At 49.4% G+C, this 25,768-nt stretch overlaps 1 protein-coding gene and 1 long non-coding RNA gene across 3 annotated transcripts; one reads left to right on the forward strand and one right to left on the reverse strand.

The window, feature by feature from the left end:
* Window positions 1-247: 247 nt before the first annotated feature.
* Window positions 248-3,700, reverse strand: Barx1 (BARX homeobox 1). The gene is given in 4 exon segments (NM_001108880.1): window positions 248-935; window positions 1,288-1,372; window positions 1,476-1,767; window positions 3,395-3,700. Coding segments are annotated over 4 exon segments (765 nt in total). The 5' UTR covers window positions 3,618-3,700; the 3' UTR covers window positions 248-770.
* Window positions 3,701-3,921: 221 nt separating this feature from the next.
* On the forward strand, window positions 3,922-25,768 carry LOC148000032 (uncharacterized). 2 transcript variants are annotated; one of them, XR_015641138.1, is made up of 4 exons: window positions 3,922-4,106; window positions 7,772-7,924; window positions 23,169-23,343; window positions 25,319-25,768. It is a non-coding gene; the product is annotated as an uncharacterized LOC148000032 (long non-coding RNA). The 2 variants fall into 2 exon arrangements; XR_015641139.1 differs by having other exon boundaries at window positions 3,936-4,106; window positions 23,231-23,343; window positions 25,319-25,767.

Here is a 25,768-nt window from a genome sequence, read left to right on the forward strand (position 1 = left end):
TGGCTCAGAGCTCTGGGACACTTCTGAACTGGTGGCTGACTAATATCTATGATGGTCCCCCCCCCACCTCCCGCAGGTTCCCCACAGTTGGTTAGGGAGAGTCCATACTGGCCCCTCACACTCTGTTAATTCCTAACTAACCTAGCTGAGGCAGTGCTTGGGCCAGTAGGTAAGGACACCGCTTGCAATTTCGAGCGCCTTTCCTACCTCACCGCTCTTCTACCCCTCACAGATTTGGGAAGCCCACCATCAAGCCCCCCCACTGTGTCATAAAATATTTTATTGGAAAAAAAAAGTCACCGTCTTTGCAAGAGAGGGGTTAGAAGCCTCAGCGACATCGGGTACCAGGTGTCAGCTGATCTGCTAGAGACGATTCTGCAGGGCAGGGTGGTAGGGACCTGCACCTGGCGGCCGGGTCCCCAAGGCGCAGAAACGAGTGTGTGCCTGCCGGTGTCCGGGCCCAGAAGGCCGGCTGGAGGCCGGGGAAAAGTGTGGGCAAGGAGCGGGACGTGAATGCGCGTGGAGCGCCGGGGCACTGCGGAGGTCCGAGAAAGACCAGAAGCTTCGGCCACGCTGAACACAACTCTCCCAGACTGGGGGCAGGAGCTCGCTGAGACCTGGGATTGGCTTCCGGGCCTGTGTCCTTCCTTGTCTGGCCCGTAACTGTCCGCATTCAAAGTAGTAATGAAACGTTTAGAAAGCAAACGGCTTGAGCACGAAAGGGCCAGCTCCTGGGGTCGCCGCTGAAGGCGCCGCACCCTCCGCGACGCTCAGTCCTCGCAGCTTCGATCGCTGGGCTCGCCCGGTGTCTCCGCTGGCTTCTCTGCCTCCTTGGCGCGCTCCTGCTCCGTGAGCTGCTCGCTCGTGGGGATGGAGTTCTTCTTGGGCCGTCCCTTGGGCTTGGTGGGGGACTCCAGGCCTCCACCCTGCAGCACCTGTTCCGTGAATGAACAGTACCAGATGAGAAAAGAATCAGATCAAGGAACGCCCGGTGCCCAAGGTCCAACCAAGGCTTCACCAGTGACTCCAAGCCCTAAAGAAACGGTGGCCTTTAAAGTGCTGCTGGGGAGAAAGAGCCGGGGATGGAGGAGTTAGAGGCTGCCCCGAGGTGCCTGGGATAGGGGCGTACGTTGGCTCCATTAATAAACCTAAGCAGAAATGACCGAATGTACTGGATGGGCTGGGCAGAAATCTTAATGTGAGGAGAGCGGGGAGATATTTCTTGGAGGACACCGAGGACAAAGCCCAGGAAGCCCCAGCCCGCAGGAAGCCGCCAGTCACACTCACTATTTTCTTCCATTTCATCCTCCGATTTTGATACCACGTCTTCACCTGTAACTGGCTCAGGCCCAGGGATTCAGCTAGATCTATTCTGGAAAGAGCAAGGCATACCCTCAGCACGTCGGGCCACCACCTGCCTACTGCCTCCCACCCTCCACGCCCCCGCCTCCCAGGCCAGTCTTGCCCCGCAGTACCTGTCTGGGGTAGAGAGGTACTTCTGCTTCTCGAAGCGTTTCTCCAGACCCATCAGCTGCAGCTCAGTGAATACAGTGCGGCTCCGGCGTCCTTTCTTGGCTTTCGTGCCAGGTTCCCCCGAGCCAGCGGCTTCCAGCTTCCCGCGGAGTTGCAGCTCCAGTGGCAGGTGCGACGTGCCTGCGGTGCCGGGCATCCCAGGCCCCGCGGCCAACAAGGCGGAGCCCAGCCCAGAGCAGCCGAGCGGCGCCAGTGGGAACTTGAACACTGCGGCCTGCTCAGCCTTCAGCACCGCTGCAGGGAGACAGAAAAAAAAAAAGAGAGAGCCGCGTGAACTGGATTCAAGCCTCTGAGGCCCCAGCACTTTGCTGAGCTTGGGAGCCCGAGCTCAGCCTGAGCCAGCCACTCCCTGAGGACTTAAACCTAGCATCCCGGGTGACCCTCCTTCACGTAGCTATCCCGAGAGTCTTAGAGAAGAGTATCCCTCCCAGCTCTTGCTCTGTTTTGGCATCCCATGAGCCTGCAAGCGCTAAGATTTCAGGATTCTTTGGAGCAAGTTCACAGCTCCGAGGACATAGAGTAAGTCTTTCGTGAAAAAGAGAAACCAAGAAGAAACGGGTAAATTTGGAAGGGGGAGGCTTCCGTGTTGGGAAAAACCGCTGTGGAATGTGAGCATTTGTTTTTCTGGGCGCTGCGCTGCACCTACACCGCCGGCGGAGGCTTGGACATCAACTAGGAAAGGGTTACGAAAAGCATCCTATGAACCTGAAAATTGCCTTTCTTGTTTTCTCTGTTCAGGCCTTCCCCCATGAAGATCTTTCCCTGTTTTTTTAGCCCTAAACCGGCTATGTGCCCGCTTCAAACGAATTGCCAACGTTGATCGTGAACAGCAGCAGAATGGCTGGGAACCAGATGAACCTCAAACCGGCAAGCTGGACTGGCTGCCACCAGGACAGAAAAGGATCTGGGGCCGTTCCCGAAGACTGCTAGCTGAGCTGGAGTCTATATAGGACGCTTCCTTTCCTGGTAGGCTTCTCATAAAGGAGATCCCGTAAAAAGTGGATCTCCCTGTCTGAGAACCATCAGGGTGAGGTAAACTTCGGAAGGACAGTTAGGAAATGGGAAGAGAAAGGGAGAGATGTAGAAGGGAGACAGCTCCACTTTACCAAAGAGCTTAGGAAGGAGGTCAACCAAAGAGCGGTCAACCAAAGCCCTAGGCAGAGATGCAACCCCCCAAGAGACAAGACCAAATCAGAAAAGGTCTGAGCAAGTGGTTCTAGACGCATGGAAGTCCAGCTGACCTGGAGGTAGAAGGGCCAGCTGAGCAGCGGATCACAACCAGGCCTCTTTCCCGCAGGCCCACGGAGATCCTGGCTGCAGCAGAGGCCTCAGCTGGTTGCTGGCTAGAAAGCACAGGGCTCTGGGAGGCTCATGGTTGGCTTGGGCCACAGTTAGCATCCAGCTCTCGAGACACAACCCTCTTTTCCAGAGGTCTGAGCTTTCCCAGAGCGGGAAGCTACTGTTATGCCTAGTCCACCCTACCGAGAAACTCAGGCTTCCCCTGGTTTGAAGTCATTTTGGTCCAGAGCGCACGGTAGATTGATTTTTGCATCTACCTTGGGGATGCGAGCTCTGGTCCCTGGGTCTGGCCTATCACCCGATTGGAAAAGTCATCCTGAAGCAGAGGACAAACTCTTTTCTGGCCTGGCTTGAGTACACAAGGCCTGGTAGCCATTGCTCGCACCCTCTACTTTTCTCACTTGGAGTGCGCGAAGAGAGATGCCTGGGGCCTGCGCTGAGTTACATCCCAGGTCGCTCCAGAAACCGAAGGGAGAAAGAGGATGAATTGCGGACAACCCCACGGCTCAACTCCCACCCTCCTGCCAAACCCAATCCGCTGCACGGCGGCCGCTGCACGTACCCAGGTGGCTGTGGAAGGGCCGGGCGGCCAGCAGCGCCTGCACGCCGAACTTGAGCAGCTCGCCCGCGGCAGCAGCGGCGGCCGCGGGCGCTGCGCCCTTGGGCCCGGGAGGCTCGGTGAGGATCTCTTCGATCATGAAGCTGCGGTAGCGATGCGGTCGATGATCCGCACAGCCCTCGGGCGGACCGAAGCGCGCGGAGCCCGGCTCCCCCGGCCGCTGCATCGCGGCTCCCGGGGATGCGACCACGGCTAGGCAGCGACGGCGGCTAAGCTTGGGCGCGGGGCCCGCGCGGGGCTCTAGGCCGGCCCGCAGCTCGCGGCGGCGCGCGGGCGCCGGCTCATGCCCCCTCCCCCGCCGGCTGGCCGGGCGGAGGCGCAGGGCGCGGGCGGGGCGCGCGGGGCTCGGCCAGTCGGACCCGGGACTGCGCCCCCGCCCCGCGCCACCGCGCCTCTAGCCCGGCCAGTCCCGCGTCACTGCCTTGCCCCGCCCGCCCTGCCCCGCCCCGCGCCGCCGCCCCCCACCCCCTAGGCCGTGCCGGAGGGAGGGACCCACGAGGGTGGAAAGGAGGTTGGGAGGAGGGAAGGAGGGAAAGAGCCCAGGATAGGGGCTCGCAGGCCCGGACCAAGGGAGAAAGAGGAGAGCTCGCCCAAGAGGACAGCCCTGAGGATAGAACACTGTGGAGATGGGCAAACCGAAGATCTTGAATGAGAGGTGAGAAAAAGTCTGAAGGCAGACAGCAAGGACCGCGCAGGATCCTAGGCAGTGATGTGAAGGTGTCCAAGACGCCTCCTAGACGTGAGTGTGCCGACGTAGAGAGGAAAGAGCCCCGAGGGTGCAGGAGGGCACAGGGAGGGCACAGCAGCAAGGCCAGTGGATTGGATGGGATGGGGAGGGGCTGGAGTGGTCAGGAGGAAGAGGAGGAGGGGCAAAAGTCACGCAGGGAAAGGGGTAGCCATAAGTAGCTTTTCCAAGTCCGCAATATTCTGTAGGGATGTGGTGCCGCCGCAATATACCGGGGTGTAATTCATCGGGCGGTGACCACGCCTGTGTACCAACCCCTTTCCCTGTCCACCTCAACCTCAGTTTACCATTCTGATCTCAATTCTCTCGAAGCTGCGCTGGGAGAGAAAAGATTCTCTAATTAGGATTTACTTACATTGCGAATCTAAGTATACCTGGTCACATATTCTCTGGTAACCACCAGACTCCGTGGACTGAGTTGTGTTTACTTAGAGCAAAGGATAGTAAACTTGGGGGTAGGGGTCATGGAGTACTCCGAGAGTGGAGGGGGGGGTGGCTCTACCTCTGAGTCCCCAGTCTCTCATACGACTAAGGACGAGGCTGTTAGAGCTCCCTCTTTTTCTCTCTCCAAGCTAAACTCAGTTGAGTATGCCTCTTTGAGTCTGGGCACTGACAGTTTCCGAGCTGTCTCAAACCTGGAAGAGAAACTGACTCTTGGCTCCAGGGACTTTGTGGGGAGGGAAGGTGAGACTTGGCTGCTCAGGGTAACAAGAAAGGGTGGAGTGTCCCCGGGAAGTAAGGGGAGGACTTCCTACCCTTCCTACCTGCCTCTCTCTCTGGAATCTTGGGTTCTGTCTCCACCCTGTCCAGCCTTGCCAGTCAGCGCCTCTTGGACTGGACCCCATGTTTTAAGCCACTCCTATTTCCTACTTCCCACGAATGCTCTCCACAGAGCCTAAGTCCTCGCCTCTGGGAAACTGAGTTCATCACACCCGTGTCCCAATTCTCCAAGCTGAAATAATTTCTTCTGCCTGCTGACAGGGGGCCTCAGAAGCCAGGCCCTGGACTGTAGCATCCATGACACTAAGAGATGGCCAATAGCCCTTGTCCGTTAGGCCTAGGAAGGGGACAAAGGACATCTTTCCAGATTCTCTGCTGAGATGCAAATGCTGAAAGCCCATTGGTCAGCTCAGCTAAGTGTTAGTGACTTTCTCAGCCAGGAGACCACCACGGGGCCTGAAGGGAAATGGTCTTAGTGCTCTCAGTTGTTTCAGACTCCCAGAGGATGATTGCATAGCCAAAATAACTTTTAGAAGGGTGATATGGGACCCACTAAGACTCATTGTACCCACGTACACAGGCCACACACATACCAGAGGCCACACACATACCAGAGACAGAGTGGCAATGGTTTTGCCCACTGGACAGAGAGGAAAATCAGTGTCTACTCAGGACATAGGAATCTTGGATGGCTCTGCTGCCTGGGCTAGGAGTCCAAAGACCTTTTTTCTCAGTACAACTCAATCCAAGGACTGGTCCAGGCACTCCCGTGAGTAGAAACAGTTTTCTAGGTCACCCTGTCCATACCAGAACCAAGACCTTTCTGCTTACACTCTGTCCATCCCTGAAGGGCTCAACATTAGGCCCCTCCACTTCCTCTTGTGCCTCAGAAGGGCGTAATACCTGGAATGGTTTCTATCGGGGAGGAGTCCCAGCCAGGTCCCATCCTAGCTTCTCTTATTTTGATCCTGACAGAAGCCACCCGTATCTGAACACTATGTGCCTCCCTTTCAAATTTCAGCCAGGTTTCCCAAACGCAAGATTGGGACACCAAGACCACTCACTTGGTATTGTCGATATCCAGTCACCAAATCTACTTTTATTGCCAGGAAGTCGCCTAAGGTCAAGCTGAACAGAGGAGGCTCATTTTCGGCACGAAGGCCTTAATTCTAGACGTAGAAAGGCAAAAGAGACCCACCCCCACTCCATTCCACAGGTGTGCCTCTCCCCCTCCCACACACACCCTCCGGCTCCTTGGACGCTCGCCAGGGCTGTTTCAAGCCGCCCAGGCCGAATGCCTACAATGATTCCTGCCTGCTGGGAATGAAGCCCCCAAGGGCTAAAAGCTTAGCGTAGCCCCAAAGGCCTCAGAGACAGACTATTCCCTGATGCTCCCTTCAAGCTTGGGCTCCTGGCTCATCCTTTTCGAGCTACGTTCTTCTCAAAGTCCGAGGGACCCTAAAGCAAACCTGAGAATAAACCCCTTTTAGGCGAAAAAAAAATATTTGCAAAGAAATGGCGTCAGGGATCCTTTGTTTAGGAATTCTGCATTGGCTGGCTGGAAAGGGGTTCACATGGAAAGGGGTTCCCCTTTCCACTTGGAGGACACGGGAAGAAGGGAAGTCCCCACTAGAGGCGCAGCCGCTGAGTCTTCCGCCTGCGACCCGCCAGGGCCTCCCGCCGTCGCCTAAACTAAAATCCCGGAAACTGGCCGCTCAGGGAGAGGCAGGCACGGTGGAAAAGGTGACCTCAGCGTCCCAGGCTAGCCACCCTCCCGGGTGGCCCAGCAACGGGGGACTCCAGGCCGCAGGAGATCCTTAGCGCAGTCTCCTCGCCAAGAGGGGACCCTTGAACGTGGAACCCGTCCGTCCCTTTTCCCACTTGCGAGCCCGGAAGACCCCAGGGCTTCAGTTGGCTGTGGCGGGTAAGAGGGAGGATGGGTCACAGCCGAACCCCAGAGCAGGACTGTGAGGTTTCGACCCGCACCACCTCCATCTGCAGTTTCTTTCCCAAGCGCCTCCAGGAGGGAAGGGATTCCGCAGGCGATCTACTCGGGAAGCGGTAGTCCCTTGTGCCACCAAGCAGAAGGAGCAGCCCGAAGCCAGATCAGCGACCAGCCTCAGGGGGCTTCTAAGTTGGGTTCCCCTCCCTCCCTGGACCTTGAAGATTTTTCTTGTCTACTTTTCCACTTGCAACCGATCTATATCTTATTCAGCAAATTAAATTTGGTAGCGCGGGTGTCTGGGAGGAAGATTTCTTAAAACTTAACTTCTCTGGGCCAAAAACTACCTGAGAGGATTCCCATCCCCAGTTCACAGTAAGCTCTAAGCCCCCGTCAAGTTCGCCGCCCTCCCAGAGCTCTCTGGGTAAGTTTTCTTTCCAGGAACACCCTGGAGAGCCCCAAGTGGGCTTCATTCTCATGGCGGTTTATTTCTTTAAGCCTGCCTCTCGACTCCAGGCCGGGTTGAGGTGGTGTGCACGGCGGTGGCCTTGGCGGGGAGTACTGCTTCAACTCAGACAGCCATCGCTGAGCAGAGGGCAACCTGTGATCTGGGCAAGCTGCCGTCTACGCCCTGCACTTTGCTAGAAAGAGGTCATCAGTTTGGTTTCAATACACAAAACTGTCGAGAATATAAAATTGCGCGGCCCCTACACTCACACATCACATCTACGTTGCCTTTCGTAGGAAAGCCAGTCTCTGTAACTGTTTCGTTATGGGTAGTTCGATGTCCGTGTGGACTTTTGTTCTGAGTCTTTCCTAACTCTTCCTGGAGCTCGGAAGTCCGAATGCATTTTGCGTGATAGTGCCTTTGCAGATATGATCTTGAAGATTGGTTCTTTTGTGGTTTTTGTAGGGTTTGTGGTTTAAGAATGTGTGATTTCCTTTGGAAATTCGTATGAAGACATATCCATAACGCTCTCCAAGGAAACGGTTGTTGATGGCCATAGTCCCTGGCGACCCTTCGCTGGTCCTGTTTCACACCCATCCCTGCGCTTAGCAGCTTCCGGTAAGACCCCAGTATAGAGGTGAGAACCAGGTCACTCCCAGGACGGAGTCACTGGTCTCTGACTGCGGCTCCGTGGCTCGCACGGTACGGACTGCAGCTCCTGTCACAGCGGAGCAACTCACACTGTCTCCATTGGGCAGCGAAGAACCTGGGAGGCCAGGAGAGGTCTGAGCCCTCGCGCGGAGTGCAGGCTGGGGACTGCAAGGTTCCTGTCCCTTCAGGGTAAAGAGATAACGTGGTGACAGTCTGGTGGCAATTTCCAAGTCCCCTGTGGGCAGGTGCCACCTGGCTCGCACCCGGAATTCTGCCAAAGCCTTAAAGGCTCTCTGGTTGCCGCTGTTAGATTAAAAAAACCGCAGACTGACCTTGCAGAAAAATTTTTGCTGCAAAAAAAGAGACCCAGAGTGGTGGAAGACAGGAGGAAATAGCGAGGTGGAAAACACCCCGCTTTTTACTCTGTCCCTTTCGGTTTTTTTTTCTTTCCCACCCACCCAATTCCCCCTCTCTTAACTCCTCAATTCTGGCACTCGATCCTTTGCTCCTGTTTCTTTCCGATCACCTCCCACACTCACTATTAGCCAGGGTAGAGGCAGTCACAAAGGCCTGTGGCACCCAGTGCAAACACCCACGTCTTTAATGCTTCTAATACGAGATTAAACCCTCAAAGCCCTTGGAGTTTCCTGGCTTGTTTATGGGGCAGGGTCTCTTTCTAGCATCCGCACCATGAGGAATCAGCCCTGGTGTGAGAGGTTGGAATCCAGACCCTATCCCAGGTGCCTTTTAGCTGCACTGCATTCCTGGGAGACCCCTGGTCCTCTGGGACACTGCTCCCAATATGAGGCTTGTCAGTGAGAGGGGCGGGTTGGGGCATCATTGCGGCTCTCCCTTGGGAGGACATTGTCAGCCCTGGCGATGCTTTTGCCTCAGATGGGATTTGGGTCCTTGCAGCGATGTGGAGAAGATGCTCTTCTGGACTGGCATGTAGTGAGAGCAGAGGCTACTGCTGCCTCCACAGGTCCTGTGCTTTCCCAGGCTCTCTCCTCACATCGCCCTTTTCTATATCTGAGTCTTGTGTAGCTCTCAAATTCACTGTGGTGCCAGGAATGGTCTTACACACCAGGCTTAACTGATCACAGATGCCCACAGGTGACCTCAGTGGGCACCCAGGACCCCCCAATGTCCTCCCCAAATGAAAACAACCAACAAACGAACCCCACACAAGCAAGCAAGCGAACAAACAAAAACAACGAGGCATGTGTTTACTTTTGTTTCTTGAGATAGTCTTACGTTGCCCATGATAGCCTCAAATTCGAACTTACTGAGATGGGTTCTAGGCTCCTGACTTCCAGGCCTCTGACTCCAACCAGGACTGGGTTATGGGGCATGAGGAATGGGGTGGGGTGTGTCTCTCCCTTGAGGACATTCCCGCCCACTCTTATAGCCTCCACCAGAGACCCAACACCTTTTTACTTTTACTGTAGGAAGCCAGTCAGACAAGTGAAAACCTCATGCTGTTTAGGTTGTGTGTTGCCTGTTTCAGGTCACGTGGTTCTGCTCCAATCCAACTTCATCTGTGTGCCCTGAAATTTAACTTTGACACAGTTTTCACGTCATGAAATATTATTCTCATCTTAATTTTTTTTTCAACTACTGAAAAGTGTGAGCTCCATTTTCAGCTTATCTACCTAATGAAATCAGGCAGGGAATTGCTGTTCACCAATGCCTGGGCTATAATCCATTCTCCAGAGTGTAGCACACACACATGCACATACTCATGCACATAATGCACACACATGCACACATACATGCACACACTCATGCACACATGCACACATACATGCACACACACACTTCTGTTCAGAGGGTTATCATAGCTTTAAACCTTGTTTTGTTGTCCCCTCAGAGAAGCACCTGTTTGTTTGATGGACACAGGGACCATCTCCTCTGCCTGTCTCTGGCTTTTCAGCGATTTAAAATGTTCTTACATTTTTTTTAGCAGTTTAAAAATGGGAATACCGTACCCAGACCCTTAACTGAATGAAATGCAGCTATCTGCTTTCTCTCTGTCTAGTTCTCTTTCCCTCAAGTTTCTTGAGACAGGGTCTCCCTATGTAGCCAGGCTGGCTTTGAACTCAGAGATTCACCTGCCTCTGCCTCCTGATTATCTCCTTTTATTTTTTTCCCCCTTCCCACCCCACTCTGTTTGTTTGCATCTTATGTAACACAGGCAGTTCTGTACTATGTAGCCAAGGTTAGCCTTAAACTCCTGATCCTCCTCCTCTGCCTCCCGAGTTTTGGGATTAAAGGCCAGATCAGTTACATAGTCATCTCCTCAGTCACTTCTCACACTCGTCTTTGGAGTTGAGGTATTTACCCTCCTTGTGATGGGGTGCCCATCCCCTTCAGTGGCAGCCCTAACCGGTCTTCGGAGAGCCCAGTGACTTGGCGCATCCGTCTCAGGGAAGGCCACCCCTGGGGAGAGTGTTCCCACCCAGGCTATATCCTTTCCCATCTCCCTCAGTTCCATCTAAATCCCCTCCAGCTGCTGAAATGCGGATGGACAGGAGGCTGTGGCTTGGACTCGTTGGGGTTTCCCAAGCCCTGAGCCTTTGCAGCTGCCAAGTGACAAATTCTGCGAGGAATAGACAAAGGGAAGGAATATGGCAGAAGAGTGGCTATTCTAGATGTGAAGCCAGTTAGGAGTTTTTCCAGGAAATCTTGCTCAAAAGCGGACTCATTGCTCCACCCCCTCGTCTTCCAGGATTCTTCTGCCCTCTGCTGGTCACATTGTGTCATTACTAGACTCACTGAGGACATCTCAGGGAAAAGGAAAACCAGACTGCTGGAAACAAACCATTGTGGATGGTGTACACATCTGATATGCTTTGAGGCTAGGGGCAATATTGTGTGTCCTTGTCTTCTTAACTAAATCTTATTTTGGGCCAGGGTCTCTTACTGAACCTGGGGCTCCCCTGTTTGGCAAGACCACCTGGCCAATGACCTCCAGCATCCCCTTGTCTGTCTCCCCGGCACTAGGATTATAGGCGTGGGCCACCATTCCTAACTTTTTATATGGATTCTGGGGATCTGAACTTGGGTCCTCAGGCTTGTGTTCAACCACTTTATTGACTGAGCCATCTCTTTGGCCTCAGTTCCATGTAAAATCATTTAAGAAGATTTGTTTGTTTATTTATTTATATGTGTGTGTGACTGTTTTACCTAAGAGTATATCTGTGCACCACATGCACACTTGGTGCCCGTGGAGGTCAGAAGATGGTGTCGGATGCACTGATGTTAGAGTTACATGTAGTTGTGAATCAATATGTGGGGTGTTAGGGGCCAATCCTGGGTCTTCTAGAAGGGCATCGAGGGATCTTAACCTCTGAGCCAGCTTTGCAGCAGCCTCCTACATAAAACCTTAAAAAAGAAAGAAAGAGAGAAAGAAAGAAAGAAAGAAAGAAAGGAAGGAAGAAAGAAAACAGTATTTTCTTTTCCTGGCCATGTACTCTCTCACTGGTGCTTCCGATGGGAAGAAGATGGCATTTTTATCTGCTCTCAGGGTACACAGTCCAGCTGCTGAGGTAGACCTAGGAGCTCACAAGGAGGACCCAAGGCTGCGGACATGGCAAGGCAGGAGACAGCCTCCTCTAGAGGTGTCATGGTGTAGCTCGGAGTGTGGGAGCTTCCAGTAGCCTGAGGTAACATGGCAAGGCAGGAGACAGCCTCCTATGGAGATGTCACGGTGTAGCTTAGAGTGCCGGTTGTTTCCAGAATTGCCTGAGGTAACATGGCTTTTTCAGTAAGGCATCCATGCTCCAATTAGTGAGGCCCTGGATCCTTCTCTGTTCCAGGATGTCCTGCTCCAGGAAGCTGCCTGCCCCCCAATGTTTAGCCCAGGCTGGCCTCCAACTTTCGATCCTTCTACCTCCACATCTCAAGTGCCGGAATTGTAGGTGTGTGCCACCACGTCCAGCTGAGATGGACATTTTTACCCTTAGTTTGTAAGCAGGGATACTACCGGAAGGCATGGAGGAGTGGTAGCCCATTTGTTTGAGTTAGTAGAGCGGGCTTTGGAACCAGCAGTCCCTTGAGGGTCCCACAGTGCTACTTTCTGACTCCACACCCACTCTCTCTTCATCCCCCACAGCTACTGAGGCTCAGACCCGAAGCCCCAGCTGACCAGACTGCTGTGTTCCACCCTCAATACCTCACTCCTTGATCTGAGCACAGCAACATGGGCCTTACCTCATGCCGACTGGAGATGGGCTGGGTTAGTCATCCCCTGCCCTGAGTTTCAGGACCTGATCATTGGATGGGGAGGGTTTGCAAGAGCCCAGGAGGCAGCTTACACACAGCAGGCCAGGCATCCCTGTACAATATGCTATTTCTTAAGATATCCAGAGTACTGGTCTCTCCCATGGGCAAATCACCCACCGCCCCCCCATGGGCAAATCACCCCCTTCTTTTGCATTGACCCTGTCCCATCATATCTCTGTCTAGGGGATGAAGATGGCCACCAGTGACTACATGGCTTGTGGGGAAATAACAGTCCTGATTATTCCCTTCTGCTTGCATAGGAACAAGTGGGGTTAGAAGCAATATCACTTAAAGCTCTTTAACCTCTATGTGCCCCTTTCCTGGATGAGAAGCAACGTGGGGGCAAGAAGGAGGATGTACACTCTATCTTCGCACTTCCAATTCAAAACCCATTCTACCTTGGAAAACAATGGCTCACTCACTCTCCTCTAAGAGTCTGCTGAAGCAAGGAGATCCGTGTGGCAGGCTAACTCTAAGGTCGCCCCCTGGTGTCCATTTCCTGAATAATCCACCAACTTGAAGGTAAAGCCGTGTGGCCGGGGTCCACACTACCTTTAATGGCAAATGTAATTGAGTCCTTAGCTAATTGACTTGGATAGATCTAATTGGGTGATGCCTTTAAGAATCCTTTGAGCCTTCCTGAGGTCAGAGATGTTCTTGGAGACTTGGTGTAAGGGGTACGGGGGTGGGGGGGAGTAGGAAGGTTGATGGCACCAGAACCCTGGAGTAAGAGAGTCTGCCTCTCACTCAGGTGAGCCCAGAAGGCTGAGCAGAGACCACAGCATGGCAGACACTTGGCCCACAGCCTCGTGAGATCCTGGGCAGACAACTCATAAAAGCCTGTTTGTCAGGATGCCCAGCTGGGTCTCTGTCACCACCAACCAGGAACAAATCTCAGAGTCACCACATCAGTGAGCCTGCCATGATGTCCCATGTCCCAGGAGCCAAGACCTCTCTCTGTCTCTGTAACTCTTGCCACTGCTCAGGAATCCCCTCTGCCAGGCCAACATGTGTGGGCAGGAACGCGATATTTACAGGGCCCATGCTCTGGTCACCCCAGTGTGTTGTATCCATCAGCTACCATCTTACCATGATTAAAAGTGACAAAAAGCGGGGTTGGGGATTTAGCTCAGTGGTAGAGCACTTGCCTAGCAAGCACAAGGCCCTGGGTTCGGTCCCCAGCTCTGAAAAAAACAAAAACAAAAAAACAAACAAAAAAAAACCAACCAACCAAACAAACAAACAAACAAAAAAAAAAAACCCAAAAGTGACAACAAGCCAGATGTGGTGATCCAGTATTCTGGAGGCTGAGGCAGGAGGATTGCATGGAGTTCAAAGCCAGCCTGGGGAAAAACAGGAAAACCAAAGCAAATGAATCAAATGAGTATAGAAATTACTACCCAGAAGGGGATACGTCCAGAGAAGGGAACTGTTCCTAACCTAGGCAAGGCCCTGAGCTGGATCAGCAGTGACGCCCAATCAAGTAGCAGAGCTCACCAGCAAGGGGGTATATACAGACCAAGGTGGGCCAGCAGCAGCTGCAGGTCAGATCTGTTGGTTCCTCCTGTTCCTGTTGTTTTTAACTTGCCTAGGCTCTGGCACAGAGGACTAGAATGCACAGAGCTCCTGAGGCAGCTGCTTGGCCCCTGGCCTGGTATCTGGACTTTGGACTACAGGCTCTGCCCACAGAAGGCTTTCATCTTCCTCCATGGCAGACTTCCATGACTGGATGCATAGAGGCTCTCAGAGGCTCCAAGGACCAGGTTCAAGGCCCCAAGAAGACCTGAGGAGAAACCTGGGAAATACAGGTTCTGCCCAGGAGGAGCGTTAGCTTTAGTGCAGCCAACTCCTGCTTCTGTCAAGTGGACAAGCAGTGGGATTGGTTCTCTCCTTCCACCACGTAGAAGTGACTCCATTGCAGGACCATGTCAACACTCCTCCACTTTATTTTTGAGACAGGATCTCTCTCTCGCTGAACCTGGAACCTTCCCATTCTAGATAGACCGACTGGCTGTCAGACTCTGAGCTCTGCTTCTGACTTTATAGATGTGCACCATGGCATCCAGCTTTTTTTTTTTTTTTTTTTTTTTTTGTTCTTTTTTTTTTCGGAGCTGGGGACCGAACCCAGGGCCTTGTGCTTCTTAGGCAAGCGCTCTACCACTGAGCTAAATCCCCAACCCCGCATCCAGCTTTTATCTAGGTGTTGAGAACATAGACTCAGACCCTCACTTGACTGACTGAATCATACCCCAAACACTGAAGTAGGATTTGTCAGAGCCGTCCATCGCCCAGACACGGAGGATGGAAAAGAGCTGAGGTGAAGGGATCTAGATCCTGAGTCACTTGTGTGGTGAACTCCCCCTCAGACCAGCAGCACACACACTGGACGAACTCGTGACTGGAGCAAACAGCTGTGAGTTTGGCTGCAGGAACCAGGGCTTGTTTGCTAAAGTCACCAGCAGTGTGCTAACCCCTGGAAATGAGCCAGCCTCATTTCCAAAGTTGTCAGGTGAACTGGGGATGTGAGTTTAGACTCCAGAAGGGAAAGACACCTTACCAGAGGGTAAGTGTGAGGACGGGCTGAAAACAGAAGTGGGGACTCTGGGAGGGAGGAGGGACAGGGAGGCAGAGGGGAGGGGGTCACTGGAAAAAACTGGCACAGTGGCTAGTTTTTGGAACGAAGCAAATGCCACACTGGCTGTCTGACCCAGTTCCAAGTAAGGTGGATGACGGGTCACAGATGGTCACCGAGGACAGAGAAATTAGGGTCTGGGGCTTCCTGAAGGCTAGAAATTTTAGGACAAAGGAAGCGGAGTCACAAAGAAAGAGCTCTAGAAATTCAAGAAGAACTCATGGCATCTCTTTTTTAAAGATTTATTTATGGGGGCTGGAGAGATGGCTCAGTGGTTAAGAGCACTGATTGCTCTTCCAGAGGTCCTGAGTTCAATTCCCAGCAACCACATGGTGGCTCACAACCATCTGTAAAGAGATCTGATGCCCTCTTCTGGTGTGTCTGAAGAGAGCAACTGTGTACTTACATACATTAAATAAATGAATTAAAAAAAGATTTATGTATTTTATGTATATAAGTACATGTCACTGTCTCCAGATACACCAGAAGAGGGCATCAGATCTCTTTACAGATGGTTGTGAACCACCATGTGGTTGCTGGGAATTGAACTCAGGACCTCTGGAAGAGCAGTCAGTGCTCTTAACCACTGAGCCATCTCTCCAGCCCTGAGGCCAGGCATCTTTGTCAGAGCAGTTGCTGCAGGAGAGGGAGGGTTGATGAGGCTTGAGCTGAGAATCCTGATAATACACAGCATTGGGCAGAAAATCACCCACCAGGGTCATGCTTAGAAGCAGGCCAAAATTTCCCAGATTATGAGCTTCTCTGAAGTTTTTTAAAACCAAAATTATGACAATCAAGCATCAAAAGAATCAAACTGTTCTGCAGATAAATTAACTGTAGCCAGACCAATGGAACAGTCTCTAAAATAATATCATAGCGTTTACAGCTCAACAACCTGGAACTTAAAGAGCCAATATCCAGTTGCAAATTATCAGGCATGCAGAAAGAAGAAAACATGAGCTGTAACTGGGCCAAACAAACAAACAAAAATCAATTACTGAAAAGAGACTGAAAAATAGCAGAGGTGATGAAATTAGCAGACAGGAACAAAACCCCACATTTTAAAAGTAAATCAGCAGACCAGTTTCTGCAGAGATGGCTCAGAGGTTAAGAGCACTTGTTGCTCTTGGAGAAGATCAGGGTTGGGTTCCTTGGACCCACATGGTGGCTCACAACCATATCTGTATGGACAGTTCCAGAGGCTCCAACGCCCCCTTCTGGCCTTCCTGGGTACTGCGTACCTATAGTGCACCAATAAGCACACAGGTAAAACATCCATACACATAAAAAAATCCAACCATACAGAGAATTATATTACATTACATATAATGGTGGCTTAGATGCTCACACTAAAAGGCAAAAATAGAAACATGTAGAGATAGTTAGCAAAACCCAGCCATGTGCTTTCTACAACAAAGTCTTTTGAATAGAAAACCGTAGATATGTTAGTAGTTAAAAAATTAAAGGGTTCGGTCCTCAGCTAAAAAAAAAAAAAGAGAGAGAGAGAGAGAGACAAACTCCAGGATGAGGGATATTACAATTGCAAGAAGGTTTTCTCCTCAGCCTGGTTTAACCTTAAGTTAGTGTACATCCTATAGCAGGGCTTCCAAATACATGAAGGAAAACATTCAGAGGAAACTAGAGAAACAGAGAAATCATTCCTTACACCCGGAGATTTAAGCTTTATCTGCTCACACTAATTGATAAAATTTAGCCTCTACATGTATGTGTGTGCGCATGTAGCCATGTAAACACATCTGTGCCTGTACATACACAACACATGTGCATACCCAAAGACAAATGGATATTGAAGCCTGAGCACCACCGCTAGCCCGTTTGACTAAACTGACCACGGCAGTGCATATGTTATATTCAGTGCACATGAAATACTTCTCAGAGTAGACGAAACGCTGTGTAGAACACCAAGCATCGAGATGCTTCCTTTTTTTTTTTTTAATCACTTAGAGCATGGTGTCCGATCACAGCTAAATCAAATTATAAACCAACCACGAGAAGTATTGGGAAAACCCCACTCATTGGCAATTAGCCAACACACACACACACACACACACACACACACACACACACACACACACACACACACTCACACACGAGAAAGTAAAAACAACACATGTCAAAGTTTGTGGAGCATGGCGGGAGTCGGTGTAGGACGCTTGCCTAGTATGAGAGGTCCTAGATTAAATCCCCAGTACAGAAGAATACACCAAAATACAAACATAAATGGAACTCTGTGCACACAGAAAGTGCGTAGGAAGGAGCTCAGAGTGTTGAATGACTTTCTAGGAAATAAACATCTGAAACGAATGAGTGTAGAGAGAATCTTTACATACTGTATGGCCGCATGACCTGTCAATTAAAAAGCCTGTGGCCAATGAGCTGAGGCAGGAAACAGGAGGCGGGAGTTCTGGCAGAGAGGAGGGGAGGATTCTGGGAAAGAGTCAGGCACAGGAGACAGTCAAACCTGAGAGGTCACGAGCTGTGTGGCACTCATAGAATAAAATGAATGAGCTAATTAAGTTGTGAGCTAGTTGGGGAACAAGCCAAAGCCATGAATGCCCTAAGCATTCATTCATATCTAAGAAGTCTAAGAGCTGTTATTTTCGGGGGCAAAGAGGCTAGGTGGAAGACCCCAAGGTTACAAAGGATCCGAGCTTTTATATGAGCAGATTAGAAAAAAGGAGAAAGAGAGAATAAAGCCTAAAGTAAGTAGAAAGAGCAGAGCGAAAGGCTAGGGATGCAGTCAGAGGTAGAGCCCATTCCTGACACATGCAGGGCTCCAGGCTTGAGCTGAAGCAGGAAGGGGAGGGGAGTGAAGGGCGAGCAAAGCAACAAAACCAAAATAAAGTCGTTTGAAAGTTTAAGAGGAAATGGCAAACCTTCAGCCAGACTAATTAAGAAGAAAAAGAGAGATTGTCAATGAGAATGAAAGACAGGGCGGTGAGATGGCTCAGCAGATAAAGCACCTGCCACCAATCCTGAAGATCTGGGTTCAACCCCCAGGGACGCACGGTGGAGGGGGAAAATAATTCCTGCGCGTCGTCCTCTGACCTTCACAAACACACTGAGGCACATGCATGTGTACACACACACATGCACACACAGACACAGTCACACACACACACACAGGCACACACACGCACACACATAGATACAGTCACATGCAGACACACACACAGACACACAGAAATGCACATACACACACGCATGCACACACACGCATGCACACAAGCACACATAAGCACAACCCCACACACAATAAATGTAAAAAATTAATAAAAAGAACTGAAGACAATATATCAACAAATATCTGACAGTTATTAAAAGAATAATACAGACATTATGAAATTCTTTATTCCAGGTCATTCTAGAAATGAAGCCAAATTGACAGGTTTTAAATGTGTGTGTGTGTGTGTGTGTGTGTGTGTGTGTGTGTGTGTGTGTGTGTATGGCTCCAGCCATTATGCAGCACTTAATGCAGTTAAAAATGTCACCTGAAGAAAACTCTCAACTCAAACGACATAGGAAAATATTATATGGAATATGTAAGGATAAGATAAAATCAATGCTACATAAGTCCCTCCAGGAAACAAGTGGGAATTCTCTGTAGCTAGTTTCTGCTGGTCTCACAAAGCAGGCGTACAAGAGAGCTCAGAGTAAAACATCAGCACGAGGCTCAGCTTCAGCGGAGCATGGAGGCTCATGCCAATAATTGCAGCAACTGGGATGTGGAGGCAGGAGGATCACCATGGGCTTAAGGTCAGCCTGGGCTACAGAGTAAGACCCTGTTACTAAAAGTCAAAACCAAACCCAATCTCTGTCTATATATACTTACTACCTTAATACCAAAATGTAACAGTTGCATGAAAAATAGACAAATGTTTCTTAGAGTCAAACAGAACTCCAATTTGAATCTGGCTGTAGAGAGAATTTGCCACTTTTCATGACCGTTTGAATTTATCCCAAGAACACAAGATTGCTCTAATATTTTAAAAAATATATTTATTTATTCACCAGACTAATATGGATTTAAAAGATTAGCAAGTGTTTATTTCAAGGCATATAGGAGCAGTGTTCGACAAGGTTTAGCACCTGTACATACATTTAAACAAACAAACAGAAACCCCAAAACAAAAGCACAGATCTTCAAGGATGGAAAGATGGCTCAGTGATTAAAAGTTGGCTGCTCTTGGAGAGGACCTAAATTCCAGCCCCCAGCTTGCAGGCCCTACTACAGGCTAACTCCAGCTCTCGGAGAATCTGATGCCCCCTTCTGGTCTCTGCAGGTTACTGCACTCATGTGTGCAGAACCCTGCAAACACATATAACTAAAAGTAAAACTATTTTCCAAAATCTTCTCAAAACTATGACTAGAAGGAAAGCACTTTAATCTAGTAAAGATCATTCGGAAAAACTGAAGTTACCTAATTTAAAAGATTAGTAATTAATAACAGTAGATTAAACACTTCCTTAAGAAAGTCAGAAATGGGGGTTGGGGATTTAGCTCAGTGGTAGAGCGCTTGCCTAGCAAGCACAAGACCCTGGGCTCGGTCCCCAGCTCTGAAAAAAAGAAAAGAAAAAAAAAAGAGAAAGTCAGAAATGGTTCAGTATTCACAGTTTACATCTGTATTTGAATGGCAGTGGAAGTTCTAGACAGTCCAATAAAAAAGGAAAATGTCTGTAACTCCAGTTCCAAAGAATCTAACACTTTCTTTTGGTCTCTGTGGGCACTACCCATGCATGTGGTTCATAGACAGGCATGCACTCAAAACACTAATACATATAAATTTGCAAAGAATTAGGTGACAGTATCTTCTTATTCACAGGTGCAGAAAATCATAATTGACAGAGAATTTTCATGAATTAATAAATGAGGTTAGTCAGTGATTTCAGAATAAAGTCAATAAAAACCATCCTTAATAGCTAACAATAAAAATCTAAAACAGGGCTAGTTTATAATAGGGTTAAAATATGCAGAATTTAGGGGTAAATTTCACATGTACAGACCTATATTCAGAATGCCAAAACTTCGCTGAGATAAAGTCAACAGACAGCAAGTGAACGAATCCATCCGGTGGAGTCATGGATCCAAAGCCTTGTTGGGGTCTGTGTGTACTCCTAGAGTTTCTAAGCAACATACAGTGGTCAGCTGGACAGTGTTGGAGGGAGCGCTGTACGGGCTGATGAAGTCATGGACAGAGTCCTTATAAGAGGCCCAGAGAGAAGCTGAGATTCCTCTACCTTGGTTGCCTTTTGCTCTCCTGTCCCCTGTCCTCCAGAGGATGGGGCATTCAAGGTTTGATCTTGGAAGCCTTGTCAAGCACCACATCCAGCAAGGCCTTGATCCTGGACTTCCAGCCTCTGGGACTGTGGCAAATGAATTCTGACCTTTGCTTACAATCAACCTCCAGTGATTTGTCTGTTATGGTGATGTTAGTGGAGTGTTGTTGACTTCCTTAAAAGAATCTCCGTAGTTTATTACCTTTGGGTAGAAAGTTGAAAGCTGATTCTGCTGATTATGCTGAGACATATAGGAAAAACTATTTTGAAGAAATACGTTTTACTTCATTTAAGAGTTGGTTTATAGCCCTAATAGTAGCTGGTCTTGGTGGTGCATTCTATTGACCCCAGCACTCAGGAGGCAGAGGCAGGAGGATCTCTGTGATTTTGACAACAACTGGGTCTACATAGTAACTTCTGGGCCAGACAGGGCTACACGATTAGACCTTGTCTGAAAGAACAAAATCCTCACAGTAGCAAGTGTGTGTTAGCATAGGGGCAGACCTAGGAAATCAGCAGTACACAGTAGCACACACACGGTGACTCAATGAGGGGAAGGGAGTTCTTGTCAATAAGTCATTCTGGGATAAATGGATACCCATACTGGATAAAGCAGGCTTCAGATTCTACCTTACTCTAAATGGCTGATGAGTCCATATGCAAGGGCTAAAAAATGGCAAACCCACTAGAGCTGGAGGGACACAGTTTCTCTGTAAGCATTTTATGCTTTGCATGCCAAAGCAACTCTGTCAGGGGTACTCAGCACTCTGTGGGGGTACTCAGCACTCTGTCAGAGGTACTCAGCACTCTGTCAGGGGTACTCAGCATTCTGTCGGGGGTACTCAGCTCGGACTCCAAAGCACTAGAACATCTAATGATACCACACACTGAACCAACATGGTTGTGTCCCACTAGTGCCTGGTTTACCAAATCAGGTAGAGCTCTGATACAGCTTTGTTTCCCAAGTCCTGGGCTACCTGAAGCTCTCTGTTCTGGAAGAAAGCAAAGGAAAAAAAATCTGAGTTTGGGTTAGAAAATGATTTCTTCAGGTCATTTAAAACAGTCTGTCATAAAGGAAAATATTGACACATCTTCATTGAAATAAAAACCTTGGGCCTGAGAGATGGCTCAGCGGTTAAGAGCACTGACTGCTCTTCCAGAGGTATGAGTTTGATTCCCAGCAACCACATGGTGGCTCACAACCATCTGTAATGGGATCTGATGTCCTCTTCTGGTGTGTCTGAAGACAGCTACAGTGTACTCATATAAGTAAAATAAATAAATATTTTAAAAAAGAGAGAAGTCTGCCTTAAAAAAAAAAAAACCTTTGCTTTAGTGAAAGTGGGGGGCAGTGGTGCACACCTTTAATCCCAGCACTCAGGAGGCAGAGGCAGACAGATCTCTGTGAGTTCAAGGACAGCCTAGTCTATTCAGCTAGTAAGGACAGCCAAGGTTACACAAAGAAAGTCTGTCTCGATAAACCAATGGGTTTTCAGTAAACCATTTCATCTTTCAACTAACAGAACTGTTTCTGTGGCAACACTATGGATCTCATCAGGGATCAACGCTGGTAGATTGGTTCCTCTTCCTCCTCCCCTCCCTCCCCTCCCTCCCCTCCCTCCTCTTCCTCCCTTCCTCCCTTTCCTCCTCTTCTTCCTCCTCTTCCTCCCTTTCCTTTCTTTTCTTGTAAGAAGATTAAGTACTCAACAAGAGTATTTACCAAATTAGACTTGGCCAAAGGAAGTCTAAGTTTCTGAGCCCATCATGGCACCGTGATGTTGCCATGGCAACTTTGCTTATGAACCGATTGGACCAACACTGAAATGGCCTGGGAAAGAGGCTGTTGGACACCTGCAGAATGAGTCATTTTATCCCCTTGCTTCAGAGCCTCCTCTGTGGTGACTGGCCTTAGTGGTCATCCACAGAGCACAGACAAGGACCTTTGGATTCTGTGGCCACTCAGCAAAGCCTGTCTCCACACCACCCCGTCAGCTTAGCTATCACCAGCCCTCCAGTCCGGTTCCTTCCAAGTTCCTGGCCACCCAGCCTACTGTGAGATTTATTTATGGCTGTCTTCCATGGTCAGTTTGAGTGAGGGCTATAGTGCTGTAGCTATTCACTTATGGACAGTAAAACAAAGCAGGCTCCAATTCTCCCTCAGTTAGTCAACTGTAAGGAGCAGTCATGAAAGGGCCAAAGGCCTATACTGAGGGAGAGAAGACAGCTGAATGTAATTGGTGTTGATGAGGCCTCAGTCACTTGCTTAAGCTACCTTGCCTTCCAAGGCTGCCTGACTGGCTTCCTAGACACCATCGCCAGTTGTGGTAGCTTTTGGTTTGTTCGTTTTTCAAGGCGGGGTTTCTCTGTGTAGCCCTGGCTGTTCTGGAACTCACCCTGTAGACCAGCCCTTGAACTCAGAGATCTGTCCGCCTCTCCTCCTGAGTGCTGGGATTAGAAGCATGTGTCACCACCGCCTGGCTGTGATGATTAGTTTTAATTGCCAACCTCCCACCACCTAGAATCACTTGGGAAGAGATCCTCACTGGGGGATTGGGATAGCCCCTGGGCACGTCTATGGAGGACTGTCTTGATGATTTTAAATGAAGACCCAGCCTGACAATGGGCATTTCTCGGGTTTGGGGCGCTGGACTGTCTGAGAGTAGAGATAGCTAGTTGAAATCTAAACACGCATGCTTTTGTCTCCTTTTGCTCCGGACTGTGGATATGACAAGTTGATGTGGGTTTCTGCCTCGACTTCCTGCAGTCATATAGTATAACCCAAAACAGTAAGCTGAAACAAACCCCTTCTTCTGAGATTTACTCTTTGTCATAAAGCTTGCTTTTTTTTTTTTAACCACAGTAATAGAAACGAAACTGCGACGTTATTTGACCATAGATTGCTGTTACGTTCACCAGTATTAGGAGTGAGTTTGCAGGAAATGCTATTTGGTGCCAGAGAGCTTTGGTCACATGGTTACCTCGCTTTCCATGGTTAAGGCTGTCATCCTCTGTGGAGATCCAACAGCAAGTCAAGAGTTTCCAAAACCTGCTCATTCCAGAAACCCAGGACTGCGACCGTCCTGCTGAGTGCTAGAGGCTGCACACCACGGTTCCACTTGTTATTGATCATCAACCACCACCCTTTCTGCTGCACCACGGACCCAAGGCACAGGTATGAGCTCTATTTTTCGCTCTCCATGAAATCTCTTGCTGCCGACTCGATCAGGGTTTCTATTCTGAACAGCCCACACCACCAGGGCCTGGACCATCAGGGAAGTGGTCTGTTCTGATTGCCCTTATCCAAGCCTTTCATCTGACTATTTCAAAGTGTCCTTTCCACATTAATTAAGTGATGAATTAATCAACAAAGCCATTGGCTAATTGTCTTTCATGTCTGGAAGCTCTTTCATAAATGTCAGGGAAAATGACATTTTCAGCGTTTAAAGATACATCCCCTCAACCTGAAACGCTGAACTACAGAGGGTGGCTTCCTGCCAGGCCAGATCAGAGTGAAGGTGTAGGATGATGTGAAATGCAGAGCAATGGTTTCTGGGCTTGTAGCACTAGGTCACTGTCTGGAGCAGGCACCGTCTGCTTTCTGATTTAGTTCCAATAGGTATAAAGGTACCATGCTTCTCCTGTTTGGCATTCAGCTGACTAATCTTATAGGTTAATGTCCACGATCCCTATCTATGAAATGGATATACGTCTAGTGTTTTTGCAGAAACTAAATCATGATGTAAAAGCTCATGATAAACTGCTAAGCGCAATTATACAATGCTCTTTTGGGATGGACATTTAATTCCTGGGCTTATGGAGTGGGGCTGGGGTTGGGCAAGTTCTTCCCTGAAGAACTCATAACTCTGCAACATTGTAAAGAATGTAGAAAGGAAAGGGGTGCATTCGGGACAAAAGAGGAGCCAGGCAAAGGCAAGAGAGGGCTTAGCTTCTCTGACAAAGTGGCCAAAGTTTGCACAGCTAGGTTTAAAGACTGGGGAAAGTGGAGCTGGGAAGAGGGGTCACAAGCAAGATCATGAAGCCCCTCGAGGCCATCCTAAGGGGTTTAGACTTGGGATGGGGGGGTGGGATTAAAGCATTTGAAGAGGCAGTGGCATGGTCAGAACTATATTTAGAGAGTTTGTGTGTTAGATCAGAGCAGTCAAGACTAGGCAGAGGGCTCACATAGGCTGGTGCAGTGACCTCATGATGGTCTGGGACAGGGAGATTGTAACAAAAGTGGGTAAGATCATGTTAACTCAAGTGGTTCTGAGGAGGTCCAATCTGCAAGCCAGGCGGTCAGGAGGCAGAGGGGGATAGATGGAAGATGATTCCCAGGTTCTCACTGAGTCTAAGGGATCAATGCCAGTGGTGAAAGGTAATCAAAAGAAGCAGTCTGAGTTCTAGAATGCTAAAACAGTCCCCATTCTCTGCCTTGGGAACGTTCCTTGAAGACAGGTGGAAAAGTATCTAACAGACTTAACAATATAGTCCTAAGGCTCCAGAGACCTTAGATGGATAGATGTGAGACTGTCCTTATTATCCCTGAGATCGTTGACTTACTGATAATACGGAAGATACTTTGCATCCAAAGGCTAGGAGATGGCTACATCAGCCAAGTATTTGCCACCAAAGCATAAGGGCTTGGGTTCAGATCCCCAGAACACATGTAATAAGTATCTGAAGTCCCAGCATTGTAGAGGAAGAGACAGGCAGAACCTAGAGCTTCGCCACGTCAGAAAGCGACACTGTTTAAAAAAAAAAAAAAAAAAAGGAAAGTGATTGAAAAAGGCACCCAGTCTTGACCTCTGACCTCCACACACATGTGTACACACACATTTTAAAAATTAAAAGTTGTAAAAATCAAAGGATACTTTGTATTTGTAGGTTTTTAAACTTCATACTCTTCTAGTCAAATGAGAAATTGCAAAGTCTAAACTATATTTTAAGGATTACCGTATGTCATTTAAACCTTCATTTTGCATGAGATCATGCTCTAAAAACCCCAAGATAAGGCTCGCTCCTAAGGACACTTTAGCCCTGGGATGCTTTTCAAGGATAAACACATTTTCAGTCTTGTGTCCAGCGTCACGGACACTTGTTTGAGAATTGCCCTTCACATTCAACTTAAAAATCTTGTCTCTCCACAGCCAGAATACAGACAGCAAATACATAGGCGAATGCCAGCAGCAATCCACTGAACTGAGAACGGGACCCCCGTTGAAGGAATCAGGGAAAGAACTGGAAGAGCTGGAAGGGGCTCAAGACCCCGTATGAACAACAATGCCAACCATCCAGAGCTTCCAGGGACTAAGCCACTACCCAAAGACTATACATGGACTGACCCTGGGCTCCAACCTCATAGGTAGCAATGAATAGCCTAGTAAGAGCAGCAGTGGAAGGGGAAACCCTTGGTCCTGCCAAGACTGAATCCCCAGGGAACGGGATTGTTGGGGGGAGGGTGGTAATGGGGGGAGGATGGGGAGGGGAAGCCCATATAGAAGGGGAGGGGAAAGGGTTAGGGGGATGTTGGCCCGGAAACCGAGAAGGGGAATAACAATCGAAATGTAAATAAGAAATACTCAAGTTAATAAAGATTA

Source organism: Rattus norvegicus, chromosome 17 (assembly GCF_021556685.1).
Source record: "Rattus norvegicus strain SHRSP/BbbUtx chromosome 17, alternate assembly SHRSP_T2T, whole genome shotgun sequence".
Classification (NCBI taxonomy): Eukaryota; Metazoa; Chordata; class Mammalia; order Rodentia; family Muridae; genus Rattus; species Rattus norvegicus.